This window comes from Mus musculus, chromosome 13 (assembly GCF_000001635.26).
Source record: "Mus musculus strain C57BL/6J chromosome 13, GRCm38.p6 C57BL/6J".
Lineage (NCBI taxonomy): Eukaryota > Metazoa > Chordata > Mammalia > Rodentia > Muridae > Mus > Mus musculus.
Genome location: NC_000079.6, coordinates 98,858,789 through 98,873,404, shown reverse-complemented (window position 1 = coordinate 98,873,404; position 14,616 = coordinate 98,858,789). Strand labels below are relative to the sequence as shown.

At 42.5% G+C, this 14,616-nt stretch overlaps 1 protein-coding gene across 4 annotated transcripts in view; it reads left to right on the top strand.

Moving 5' to 3' along the window:
- Positions 1-14,616, top strand: part of Tnpo1 (transportin 1) — an 87,366-nt gene that overhangs the window by 52,980 nt on the left and 19,770 nt on the right. For all 4 annotated transcript variants that reach the window (XM_006517636.4, XM_006517637.4, NM_178716.3 and 1 more), the window contains exons 7-13: positions 3,084-3,165; positions 6,237-6,359; positions 8,318-8,436; positions 8,917-8,977; positions 9,529-9,697; positions 12,612-12,764; positions 13,417-13,642. In XM_006517636.4, the coding sequence (XP_006517699.1) occupies positions 3,084-3,165; positions 6,237-6,359; positions 8,318-8,436; positions 8,917-8,977; positions 9,529-9,697; positions 12,612-12,764; positions 13,417-13,642 (933 nt within the window). The remainder of the gene's footprint in view (positions 1-3,083; positions 3,166-6,236; positions 6,360-8,317; positions 8,437-8,916; positions 8,978-9,528; positions 9,698-12,611; positions 12,765-13,416; positions 13,643-14,616) is intronic.

Below are 14,616 nucleotides of genomic sequence, written 5' to 3'. Positions count from 1 at the left end.
CTGTTCTTCCAAAAGAAATTCATAGCATCTACATGTCAGCGCACTCTCGCTCTCTCTCTCTCTCTCTCTCTCTCTCCACACACACACACACAAAACACCAATGCACATGAAATTAAAAGAAAATAAATATTTTATGTGTCTGGGTGTTTTACTTGCATGTATGTCTACTCCATATGCATGCAATGCCCATGAAGGCCAGAAGTTAGTTTTGGCTCTCTGGAACTAGAGTTACAAACAGTTGTTAGCTGCCATGTTGATTCTTGTTGATTCTGTTAGATTCTGTTAGTGATATATTCTATTTCCCTTTTTAATTTAGTTTATGTGAATTTTTCATCTCTAACATAATTTTTTCCCCCTAAAATCTCAATTTGCTTAACTGAATTCCTCTCACTTTGCTTTTTTGGCTATATGGCTGAGGTTTTCATCCATTTTGCCAACTTTCTCCACTGTGCTTCTGGCTTTCCTTTAGTTGGTGCCTTGATTTCTTCCCTAATTGATCTGTTTGTCTCTGTCCTTTTTGAGGACATTGATCATTTTTTGCTGTTAAACCTTGAGCTGTGGGTGGTGGTAAGATCCTGGAGAGAGAGAGAGCCTGTGACCTGGGCCCTTCACACTTCTTTGTTTCTGTGTTGCAGTTCGCGACTCTTTGGTTTGGAAACCTCTTCCTCTTTATTTAGGGGGCTTATTGGGGAGCAGCCTACTTGGGTGGCTCAGTTAATTCCCAGTTCCACTTCTTGAGGAGCAAATAAAGCGTTACAGCAGCAGCAGTTGCGGCAAACGGTGCATGAGAGGCACAGGGTCTGAGTCAGTGGGCATTCTACTCATCAGCAGAAAAGAGAAAAAGGCAGTGTAGTGCATGTGCCATGCAACTGAAAATCTAGAGTAAATGTGGAAATGGTAAGCGGGTCAGATGAAAGGAGGAGGAAGGCACACAGGGAAGACATGCTAAGGAGGTGAAAGGAAGATCAAGGAGATTATAAAGGGGAAGAGACAGCAGGCAGTTCAAAGATAAAAGGATTCTCCAATAATGAGGAAATATGTGACCAGAATAAGATGCAAGTAAGAAGGGGAATAAAGCTAACAAAAGCTTTTCAAATATAGAAGCTGGGCGTGACAGTGCTGCCTTTAATTCCAGCATTCAAAGAGGCAGGCGGGCAGATCTCGGGGTTGAAGGCCAGGGAGTAGGTCTACATAGTGACGCGTTCCACGATAGCAAGGATGTATAAAGAACCCTAATCTCAAAAAAACAAAACAAAACAAAACCCCACACAACCCAAAAACGAATAAATAAAAATTGCAAAGATGAACGCATCGCGCGGTGTTAGATGGTCAGCGTGTACTATTTCAGAGGGCCTGAGCTAAGTTCTCAGGACCCATACTGTGGCTCACAGCCACCTCTTAAGATGTGAAAACTTGAGTGAATGGTGGTGGCTCACGAATTTAATCCCAACACTCTGAGGCAGAGTCAGGTGGATCCCCCAAGTTCAAAGCCAGCCTGATTTACAGAACTAGTTCTAAGACAGTAAGGGATACTCAGAGAAAACCTGTCTCAAACGGACAAAAATATACGACACCCCAGTTTTTTTTTAAAATCACCTGTATGCGTCACTCCAAGGACCCCTTCAGTAACTTACACAAACACATACAAATACACGTGATTAAAAACAACAACAACAACACTATGAAAGGGTTGTTTGACCTCCAGAGGGGTCACAACCCAAAGGTTGAGAACTGCTGCTGCTCTGGAGGTCAGGATTCCATTTAAATAGCATGTTTCTCCCTAGCTGTCTTTCTTAGTCTATTGCTGTGGTGAAGAGAAACCAACCTCAAGGCAACTCATTAAAGCGTTTAACTTGGAGCTTGTTTACAGTTTCAGAGGCTTAGTCCTTGTCATGGCAAGAAGCATGCCAGCAGGGGCAGAAGGGCAGTAAGTCCTGATGCACAGGCAGAAAGAGTCAGACTTCCCCCCTAGTGACACACTCTCTCCAACAAGGCCACTCCCACTCCAATAGGGCCACACTCCTAATACTTCTTTCAGACAGTTCCACTTCCTGGTGACTAAGCATATTAGGCTCAGATATATCAGCCTATAGAGGCCATTCTCATTCAAACTACCAAACTAATGCATTCATTAAAATAATCTGCTTTGCCAGCCATGATGGCAGATACTTTTGATCCCAGATCTTGGGATGCAGAGGAGAGTAGATCTGTGAGCTTGAGGTCAGCTAACTGGGGCTACAGAGTAAAAAGAAAAAAGAGAAAACTTTGATTTAAAAATCTCCCCTGTCAGTGTAAACTCCATGCACACGCAGTTCCTCTGTGCCCTGGTTTAGGGACCACAGTGTCATACTGGGTTCTAGGCGCTCTTGAACAGGAACTTTTGAGTGTTTTAGCAAATCACATTCATTTAAGATATGGCTCATAAAAGGTAATGGGGAGTGATTGCTGCACTGCAAGGAGAGCCTTAGACAGTGGAGACTTTCAGGAGTGCTAACTTTACTTTTAAAGTTATTTTCTGGTACATCTCAATGCAGAAGAAAGTCGCAGTGGTGTGGAGCTGCTGATAAGAACAGAACAGCTTGTCAGTGTGGTAATGGAAACGATGAAAAGTTCTATCCACTAAACGTGTGGGTTAAAGACAGACTAAATATTATCTGGCCTACACCACACAAGCATTCCATAATGGGAATTGAAATGGAAATGGGTTCAACTGTGCTTAAGTTTGCTCTGTACTTACTAAATGTTCAGATGTTTCTAAAGAGAGCACATAGTTTCTCTTCAAAGTATTTTGTTCTACAGAAAAGAAACTGCACAGAAAAAAACCCTATATTATTTGAGTAAGTGTTATTTGTATAGCACCACGCAGGTCTTACTCAAAATTAATAAAGTCAAAGTGACTGGCTACATGCCAGCACTGTTCTGTTGTTTTTAGATGCTGTGGAGCTATGGTGCTCCACAACTGCAGTTCCCGCTTACGGGGTCATTGGTGTTGTACAGATCCTACAGACACCATAGTATCTCTAGAGATGCGCCTTTTGTTGTAACAACAGTAAGCGTATGCTGATGTGTGCCTTGGTTTCTAGGTCTCATGCTGTTGCATGTGTCAATCAGTTCATCATCAGTCGGACCCAGGCGCTCATGCTGCACATCGATTCCTTCATTGAGGTAAGACTGCCCCAGGCTTGGACTAGTGCTGATGGGATTCAAATTGGATACAATGTTACTAGGTTTTCCTAGCTGAAAATAAAAGCATTCTTTATGTGCTAGAACATTGGAAATGTGATCCAGATATGGGTTATGGAGTGAATATATGTGGTTCTGCCTCCTAGTTTGACTGTTTAGAAGTCTTCTTCAATATACCATTCAGTTTGTACATGCACGATTTTCCTAGACCATGAGTAACCTTTGAAGCAAGCAAACACAAAATACTTAGTAAGATTGGATGAAGTTGGCCTGTAACAATCCAAAGGTACATACTAAAAGAACAGCTACATAATGTTGACCTGACTGTTAACTGCATTACATGGTAGTCTTAAATGGCCTCAGTATACAGGCCAGACCATTTAGGAATAACTTTCTGTTTTTCTATTGATTTACATTATAAATATAGAGGACTCAAGAAAACTATTAGCTCTTAAATACTAAATAATGTCTTAGTGGCATAACTGCAGAAGAATAAGGTCATGCTCATGGGGGCTCACAGACTAAACCACCAACCAGAGAGCATTCAGGGGCTGGACCTAGGCCCTTACATACTGGTAGCAGATGTTCAGGTTGGTCTTTATGTGGGTCCCCTAACAATTGGAAGTGGAGTGGCTGTCTCTGACTCTGTTGCCAGCCATTGGATCCCCTTCCCCTAGTTGGACTGAGTCAGGCCTCAGTGGGAGAAGATCATGCTGCCACTTTGATGTCCCTGGGGGCAGGCGGGTACCCAAGGAGGGGATTCCCTTTCTCTGAGGAGAAGGGGAGTGGGTAATGGTGGAGGGATTTGTGAGGGCAGGATGGGGGGGGGGTGCTGCTGCTACGGGGATGAATAATATGATAGATTAGTGAAAGAGACTAAGATCTGGCCATGGGGGCTGGAGAGATGCTCAGTGGTTAAGAGCACTGCCTGCTCTTCCAGAGGTTCTGAGTTCAATCCCAGCAACCACGTGGCGGCTCACAACCATCTGTAATGAGATCTGACGCCCTCTTCTGGTGTGTCTGAAGACAGCTACAGTATACTTATTTATAATAATAAATAGATCCTTGGGCCAGAGCAAGCAGGGTTGACTGGAGCAAGCAGAGCCAACCAGAGTGAGCAGAAGTCCTAAATAAAATCCCCAACAATCACATGAAGGATCTCAACCATCTGCACAGCTACAGTGCACTCACATGCATAAAATAAATAAATAAATCTATTTTAAAAAATAATAATCTGGCCACAGTCCATAAGCAGAGCAGTTTCTTTTCAGAACCTCTTCCTGATTGCAGCAAGCAGAAAAGCTGAAATTCTAAGAAGGGATGGAGTCATTTTAATTTTCTCAACAGCTTCTTTCTGAATTCTCTCTGTGGACCAGGCTGGCCTCTTACTTCCCGGATCTGCCTGCCTCCACCTGTCCACCCCGCCCCACCCAGCCCAGCGTGTTTAAGGATTTGTAAGAAGTGGTGTGTGCATGAGTCCTGGGACAGTTGTCAGTTCACTCCTGCCTTGCTGAGACTGAATTTCCTGTTTCTGCTACTGTGCTATAGACTGCAGACTGTCAGGCCTCCCTCCGGGCTTCCTGGCCGCCTTCTCTGTCTACAGCCCAGCTCACTGTAGGTGTTGCTGGCATTGCAAACGAGTGTCACTACATCAGGTTGTTTTGTTTTGTTTTCCCCTTTTGAAAAAACAAAACAACAGCTGAATGCTAGGGGCAAATCTCAGGTTGTTAGACTTTGGACACAGCGTACATGCTCACTCTGAGCGGACTCTCTCTCGCTTTAGTGTCTATCTTAGAGTGGCCTTGAACTCTTGATCTCTCAGGACAACCAGAGGGCACCAGCTTCTGTGCCCATCCTAAAGGTGGCTTGGTCTTAGTAAAAACTTGTTATAGTCAAAAATTATCAGTGTGGACCTAAGATTCCATGCAGGCTAGTTTCAATTCCTTTACCAGCTGGCACATTTTTAACCCCTGCTAATTATTAATCTATGAAATGAATAATATTAGTATCTTGGGCTGTGACAATTGGATATACTATTCTGTGTAATGCTCCCACTTATTAACCTTCTAGAGGAGTTTATAAGCATTAGCACAGGAGTGGTGACTGTTCACTTTCCTCTCTACTAGTAGGTAGGTAGTTGACTTGGTGAATAGCAACGATCTAGGCTTGGGTTGTTCTCCGGCTCCCTCTGCTGCTCCAATAGGGAAGTGAGCACTTACACCCAGAGGATGATGCAGTGCCATTAGTTTGTTAATTAGCTTGTGGGTGGGTCTTTGAAACAGGATCTAGCTTAGGCTGTCCAGGAACTTCTGCCTCAGCTTTCAGACAGCTAGGACTGCACATACAGCAATCCAAAAAAAAAAATTTTTTTTTTAAATTACATACAGCTGAGCAGCTGGGAAGATGGCTCAGTCTGTAATATGACTTTAGCTCAGATTGATTTCTAGCACTCAACATAAACAGCCAAGCATGGCATTGTGTGCCTATAACGCCAGCACTGGGGTGGGGTAAAGGAGGAGAGATCCCTTCAGCTTGATAACCAACAAATGTCAAGAAGAATTGTGAGGCTTCAGGTTTAGTGAGTGAGCTCACCTAATTAAAATGGTGGTGGTGGTGGTGGTGGTGGTGGTATAGCAGTATAATAGACTGGCTGTGGGATACCTCTGGTCTCCACGTGCACACACTCCTCTCACACACATGTACTTACTTACCTGCATCACTTACATGCCTATACCCTGCACACAAAGCCTGGCTGTCATTAAGAGTGGTGTTTTAGGCCTGGAGAGATGGCTTAATGAGGAAGTACCACTCATCTAGAGAACCTGAGTTCATTCCCAGCACCCACATCAGATGACGCATAACCAACTCCAACTCCAAGGACTGACTTGGCCTCTGTGGGCACTCGTACTTTGTGCAACCCCCAGATGTGTATGTGCACAAAGGAGTTCCAGATTAGCCACAGTGCACAAAGAGACTTTTTCCCACAAAATCAAAAAGGAGAAAATAGAAATTATGGTCTAACTAGGAGGGAACCTGTGTTTCGTGTACAACAGAACCTCTTTGCACTGGCTGGCGACGAGGAAGCAGAGGTGCGGAAGAACGTGTGCCGGGCGCTTGTGATGTTGCTTGAAGTCCGGATGGATCGCCTGCTTCCTCATATGCACAACATAGTCGAGGTAACCAAAGCATCCCCTTTGAGGGAAGACACATGAAATAGATATGGCTGTTTTTAAATTGTAAATCCTCTTGGTCAGTTTTGTTTTTGTTTTGTTTTGTTTTGTGAGATTTAAGTTATTATTAGAGGGGTTTTTTTTTTGTTTTGGTTTGTTTTTTGTTTGTTTTTTTTTTTGGTTTTTTTTTTTTTGGTTTTTCAACACAGGGTTTCTCTTTGTAGCCCTGGCTGTTCTGGAACTCACTCTGTAGACCAGAGTGGCCTCAAACTCAGAAATCCGCCTGCCTCTGCCTCCCAAGTGCTGGAATTAAAGGCGTGCGCCACCACTGCCCGGTGGAGGAATTATTTAAACATAGAGACTAGGTTTTGCTCATCATGACTAGGAAATTCTCATTAAAAATAGTATGCCGAGTTATAGGTATTTGGGGGATATTGGGTGATGTATTCTTGGATTGTTATAAAATAAAATTAAAAATTGAATCTGTCAGTTTGTAGTTTCATTATCAATATGATTCGCCTAATTTTGTGACTTAGCAGAAGGTTGAGGTTTCTAAGAAGGACATTGGCAAGGTGGTGGGGGAGCAGGGCATCCTGCATCCCAGCACTAGAAAGGCAGAGGCAGGCCAGCCCGGTGTATAGAGCGAGGTCCAGGGCTGCAGGGACTGCACAGAGAGACCCTAGCTTGGTTCAACAACCCAAGTAGATGTTAAAGGTTTTTCCATTCTTGTGTAGTTGAAGTCAGGTCACTAGGAAACATATCAGTTGCACTTGTTTAAGTGAAGACTCTAGAAGATAGAGAAGGGAAGCAGTTATTTAGGCTCCATGTAGTACCACTAGAGTCAAGCTCTACCATCTGATTTCATAGTGCAGAATAGAGTCCTACTTGTTTATTATATGGCTTTCCAAGTGCTTTAAGCAGTGTATTATTAGCCTCACTTGTGTGCTGTGTGATGAGAGTGGGTCTCTTAGAAATGGAGTTACAGCATGGTAGACTCTGCAGAACCCGGGGTGTTCGGTGGTTAGCAGTTGAGGGCTCCATCCCCAGCGTTCAGTCTCACAGCTGCTTGTTTGAAGCTAATTAGAAACTTTAACATTTTATCACTTGGTGTAGGCCACGCCTAGGCATCCTGATTTTATAATATATGTAACACTTTATGAGCAGTACACACATAGTATTTGACAAGTAGTAGAGCGGGCCTGTGACTGTTTCCATACTTGCCATGCAGTGTGTTTCAGTCCAAAAGAGAGAGTGTACTAAAAATACATCAATTGACTTTGATTCTAGTCCCAGAGATAATGGGAAATTTCGGAAGTGAATTCAGCTTGGTATATTCAGACGTCATGATAAAACACCTTGTTGAAACTACAAATTGTACTTAAGAAATGTTAGAACTAGGAGTAGTGGTGCATACCTGTAGCTCCAGCACTTTGGAGACAGAAGGAGGATCTTAAGTGTGAAACCAGATGGGTTACATGGTGAACTCTGGCCAACCTGGGATTCATGCCGAGACCCTGTCTGCAGAAGACAAAAACAGAAGGGGGGGGTGGGGTAGGTGGGTGGAATCGGATGCCTTTCCAAATTAAACTGATTTACTTATATATCACTTTAAAATACAGAAAAAAAGTCTGTCTACAAGATACAACTTGTTATTTATAAATTATTTTAAGGAAGATATGTGGAGTTATTTTTTATTTTCTCTGATTAACATTGACATGTCAGAAAATACAGCAGTTTGTTTTTATACCCCTGCACAAAAGTAGATCAATGATGCATACAATAAAACTTCATTGTTAAGCAGTAGCTCTTACATTTTAACCTTGTTGTAGAGGCAGATAGGGAGCTTTAAAAGAGAGAGAAAGCAGCACAGGTTGGAAGTCATGGTTTTCAGTATAAGGTGGCAGGACTACGTTATTATTCACTGTCCAGATGAAGCTGATGAACAGTATGGATTCTCTTCACAGTACATGCTGCAGAGAACCCAAGACCAAGATGAGAATGTAGCTCTGGAGGCCTGTGAATTCTGGCTGACTTTGGCTGAACAGCCAATATGCAAAGATGTACTTGTAAGGCATCTACCAAAGTAAGTGTCCTGCACAGAGTGCTGCTTGCCCTCAGCACACTCAGACTCTCAGCGTGCATCCTCACACCGTAGAGAGGTTTCTAAAGCAGCTGCTTCATTATCACTGTCAGTAGACTTTCAGGGTTTCCTGTGGGGGCTGATGCACAGGTGCCAGAACAGGTGTGGGGGGCTCAGGACACTGTGTCCTGAGCCCTAGCTAGACAGAGAAGCATAATTGCAATGTTTAGTTACTCTTGGTCTTCCATTTTGGAACGTTTTTGAGCATTGAGACTGGCTGGCCCAAGTTTCTTAAACTTATCCTGATTGTATTCCTTGAGTTATTAGGCGAGGGGGGAGGGGGGAGGGGTCAGTGATGTAGCACCGGACATGCTGAAAGACTATATTGCTTCTTGGCTTAATTAGTATATAATATAGATAAGGTTGTTAAAGACAACGTAAAACTATCAGTATTTAGATCTATGTTTCATGAATTCTTTCTAGGTTGATTCCTGTGTTAGTGAATGGCATGAAGTACTCAGATATAGATATTATCCTGCTTAAGGTAAGGAAACCATTCTCTGAGTAGAGAGGATAATATTTATATTGGTAATAAAGCTTTGAATTTGATCAGTAGAATGCTTATTTAGGTTAGACCCTATGTAGACTCCCTGTCACATGTAATAGGCTACAAACATTCAGAGGTGATGGACAAGCATGATGAATCCTCATGGCAATAAGTCATGCCTTAATTGACAGAGATTTGGGGGTTTCCTTTATTTTCTTTGAGTTTTGGGGGTTGTTGTTTTTAGTTTGTTTTCTTTAAGTCCATCTTCTTCTCTCTGTGGTTTATTTTAAATACACTGATTCAGGTTACTCTTATTGCAGTAAGTAACAGTTGGCAGGGCCTGCTAACTCAGCATGTGTCATAGACTCCATTGTCCCTTTCACAGGGACCTGGTGACTGCAGAAGGGGACTAGGTCTCATCCAGGAAATACACCCCAGAATCCCGTGCGGGACTCAACCCATATCATGTTCCGGCTCCTTAACTTACATTGGCATTAATAGCTTAAAGGAGAATAGCCACTGACAGTGTCTGTCTAAAATAACAACAGGGTGATGTTGAGGAAGATGAGACCATCCCGGATAGTGAGCAGGATATACGGCCGCGGTTTCATCGCTCGAGGACAGTGGCTCAGCAGCATGAGGAGGATGGGATTGAGGAGGAAGACGATGATGATGACGAAATTGATGATGATGACACGATTTCTGACTGGAACCTGAGTAAGTGAGGCTTCACTGCTTGGCTGTGCCTGACCAGCTTTTAATTTAGTGTGATTTTTTAAGGCTTATCCGTTTTGTAGCTTGTGTCCATAGTTCTTTTCTATATCAGTTGGTACATATTTGCATTATGTTTCCCATTTTGGTGTGGGGAGTAATGATCCATGAAGATTGAGGTGCGGGTTTCTTTGTGGTCTGTTGGCAAATGTATCCAGTACAAGGCTGCTGGGTGATGGCACTGACCACAGCGTGTGCTCCATGGGGCAGCATCAGTGTTTCTCATGTTCATGTCTCCTGTCCTGTTGTCACTAATGAATATGACTTGGAATCCTTGGTTTTTATTTCCCTTATAGCATGTTGTTGTAATAATCATCACGTTTGCCTTGTTTGTTGGATTATTCCAGTTTACTGTGTAGCCCTGGATGGTCTGGAGCTCACTATAGACCAGGCTGACCTCTGAATTGTGTCAGTCCATTTGCCTTTAGCTTGTTGAGTACATATATTACTGCTGTGCACTGTTACTGTACCCTGCACATCATTGCCTTCCTAAAAAGGCTTTTTCCTGTTTTCCCAGCAGTTTTTGTGTGCTTGATATAATTACCATTAAGAATAGGGAGGTTCTCAAGCCGAGGCATGGTGCTGCACGCCTTTAATCCCAGACAGAGGCAGGCAGATCTCTGAGTTCCAGGACAGCCAGAGTTCCAGGACAGCCAGGGCTACACAGAGAAACCCTGTCTCAAAAAACAAAAACAAACAAACAAAAAAAGAATAGGGAGGTTCTCTATTTTCTTTTCTCCCTCCCCCAACAAACCTGAAAACTCATTACCTGTGGAACTGGCATTCTGACCCACGCCCTTTTTTTTCTTTTAAGTTGTTATTTGGTTTGGGTGTTTTGCCTGCATTCATCTCTACATCAAGTGACTGGTGCCTGAGGAAGCCAGAAGGGCACATCAAATACCCTAAAAGTGCAGTTACAGATGGTTGTGAGCTACTGTGTGAGTGCTGGGAATTCACACACACACACACACACACACACACACACACACACACCCAGTCCTCTGCAAGAGCAGCAAACTTTACCTACTGAACCAACTTTCCAGCCCCCTTAATTTAAGCATACAGCTTGCTAGCTTGCTTGCTTAGCCTTGGAATTCCACCTGGAGGCCCTTATCACATTCTTTTCCAACCATAGACTAGATCATGGCATATCTTCTGAAAAGTGGTTCTGATTTCACAAAATTTGGATCTACATGTCAAGGAAACCTCATGCTACTGCCCCTAGCCTAATATACCAAAATGCCATTTATTTCCTTGGTTAAAAGATAGATGCCCTTAGCGCCACAGTGTGGTTCCCACATGGCAAGGACCTCAGCATGTGGCTCTTCTGTTTTGTTCTTGCTTGCTTGCTAGCTGGTTGTTAGAACCCTGATGCTCTAGTTCAGGATTTCCCACCCTTAACATTATTTACATTTGAGGTCACATAATTTCATTGTTGTGCGGATTGTCTTATACATTATAATATGCTGCTGTTGTACACACAAGTTGTGACAGTCAGCAGTGTTCCCATACATTTCTAGACACCCCTGCAACTAAAGCACCCTCCTAAGGCCTCACTCCTTCTTACTAATTTCAAAGTATTGACGTTTTTAATAACTTTTATATGATTGTCCTACCATGTGTGTCACTATGGAGCACATAATTTCTATTCTGCCTGCTTAACTTCTTAGATGTAACCTTTAAAATTTTTAAATGTCTTATTTGTTATACACTATGCCAAAGACTTTGTATGCATATTACATGTTGTAATCATTCTAGGGACCTTAGGTAAGAAGGGAACTGCTGAAGGGTGGTGTTGCTAGAAGGACTGATAGCCAATGCTTTGGTCCCATCACCCTTTCTGCCCTTCCAGAAGCTCTTTGCACAGATGGAAAATCCTGTTGAGCCTTTTAGGGGAAAAGCCAGGTTTCTAAAATTGACACCAGATTACATATAGTCTGTTGCTCTTCTGTGTATTCACACAGAGAATTTCTTTTGTTGTTTGCCTGTAATAAGACTTTTTTAACAGATTAAGGGTTTCTTGTAGGCAATATAGCAGCTTTTACTGTTATAGAATTTTTTTGTTGTTGGCTTAAAGTTTGTGATCAAGCCAGGTGTGGTAGCACACGCCTTTAATCCCAGCACTCGGGAGGCAGAGGCAGGCAGATTTCTGAGTTCGAGGCCAGCCTGGTCTACAAAGTGAATTCCAGGACAGCCAGGGCTATACAGAGAAACCCTGTTTTGAAAAACCAAAAAAAAAAAAAAAAAAAAAAAAAAATTGTGATCAACTCTTTGCTATATCTAGTTCACATTGGAAAAAGTTTATACTTTATATCCTTGTTAATGAAATCTTAGCTATCTTATATATAGTCCTTTATAAAGAATTTTTCTGGCATATTTTATTTCTATTTTATATGGTAATTACTTTTACTTTATACTTGGTTACTTTCCAAATAAGAAATGATATACTTGATTCCCAAGTTATCTGCTATTGGAACTGTTAAATAAAACTAAGTTGGTGTTTTGTTTGTTTATTTGTTTTGTTTTTGAGACAGGGTGTCATGTAGCCCTGACTGACCTGGAACTCAGTGTCAAGTAGGCTGGCTTCTGAGAGATTTTCCCCACGTTCTGGGGTTGAAAACATATGTTACTACAGTCCTGGCCCCGGGTAGAACTCAGTCTTAAGTATGACCTCTTATCTGTTTGCTTAAAGTGAGCACATTTTGCCACAGAATTTTAACAATAACCATGGTCTTCTAGAAGCATTGGGTTTAATAGAACATTGTATTTTTTCCACGAAGATAGAAGAATTCTGTAATCACGTGCGGAAAGAAGTATGTTAATAAATTGGCTAATGCTGTCGCAATGTTCATGTTCTCAGGAAAGTGTTCTGCTGCTGCTCTCGATGTTCTCGCAAATGTTTATCGTGATGAGCTTTTGCCGCACATTCTGCCACTTTTGAAAGAATTGCTTTTCCATCATGAATGGGTTGTGAAAGAATCTGGCATCTTGGTTTTAGGAGCAATTGCTGAAGGTACGTCCAGCTTGAATTACAAGGTTTTTGATAGATATTAGTAAGGCCTAGGCTGCTGTGAGGAATTGTGACCCGAGTAGGCTGAGACTTGCCCTAAATTCACGCTTCCTGGCTCTGCTTGCAGTGCCAGATGTGGTACACAGATCACACAGTTGAAAGAGGTGACTGACTCAGAAGCCACCTTAAGGTCAGCTTCTCCTGGGTATAAGTCACAGGCCTCTTCTGGTCCCAGCCAGCGGGTTCAACCATATTTTCTGTGGGTGCTTTTGTTATAGTAAATGAAACTAAAAGAAATCGAATGTTTGAAAGCTATTTCTCTTAAATCACTTTATTCCTCAGGTAAATCTAGAGACTTGATAACACGAGAATGTCATCATCATTTTGATGTCCTGTCTTCACTATAAACATTGTCTCAAAATATTTATAGGTGCTTTGAAAACCAGAAATATCATGGAAAAAAATGGAATGAAATCTTAACCTCCTTTAAGACACCTAGGAACAATTAACTCTGATTTGTTGTTTTTTAATAGCTTGGTATCAACTTTTCTATTTGTAGCCCTGGAAATATACTAAATGTTTCTTAGTGGATGCTGTGTCCTTTCTATATACAGTTGAGTATAGCACGTTTTGAAAGATTGCTGTTCTTTCCTAGGTTGTATGCAAGGCATGATTCCGTACCTGCCCGAGCTCATTCCTCACCTTATTCAGTGCCTTTCTGATAAAAAGGCTCTTGTGCGTTCCATCACCTGCTGGACTCTTAGCCGCTATGCACACTGGGTAGTCAGCCAGCCACCAGATACGTACCTGAAGCCATTAATGACAGAACTGCTGAAGCGTATCCTCGATAGCAACAAGAGAGTACAGGAAGCAGCTTGCAGGTAGGACAGAGCCATAGCACTGTTTGTTATGAACATGAGAGCCTGGTTTCAAACCAGCAGACTTTTATACCACAAACTGCTGCAGTTATGATGAGAAATTGTTTTACTAACGGTTTTACTAAACAAAATGTGTCGTAATCCTTTGCTTTCTTGGTGGATTTTCAAACGAATAACAACATTTTAGATACTTATCCACTACCTTAACTTTGAGATTGAATGGCCTGCAGACTTTTGACACGTCCTCAATGGTGCTGTGCACAATCTTTCAAAACGTGCCAGTACCAGTGGTTGGGCTCTGCTCACATCAGAATTGCTTGTTTTCATTCCTACTGGTTTCTGTTTCTGGGAGCAGGGGAAGAAGATGGGAACTGCAATTAAATTCCTAATTCTTTGAACTGCTTTTACCATTGACCTTTTGTCCATCTAGGGATCAGACCCAATACTTACACATGCTAGGCAAGTGCTTGGCCATTTAGTGCCATCCTAGCTCACCATTGACTAAGTACTCCTGTGTGTGTGTGTGTGTGTGTGTGTGTGTAAATGAAGGGAGGCAAACTGAGGCTAGCATGTGGCTCCATTTGTAGAGTGACTGCATAAAGTCCTGGGCTTTGTCCTCAGAGCCATGTGATTGGACATGGTGATGCATGCCTGTCATGTCAAGACTGAAGGTGAGGATCAGCCTGGGTCATTCTGGGCTACATAGCAAATTTGAGGCTAGTCTAGACTACCAGCTGTAATGGTGCCAGCTTTAGTCTCAAACTTAGGTACAGAGGCAGGTGTCATTCTGTGCTCAAAGCCACAAGGGCTACAAAGTGGTTCAAGGCCAGCCAGAACTACATAATGAGACCCTGTCTTTAAAATTTTAAAAAGGGAGAGGGCAAGCTGGGGAGATGGCTTACAGACACTTACCTGCTCTTGCAGAGGGCCTGGGTTTAGTTCCCAGCAGTACATGTCAGCCTACCCTCTAATTCCAT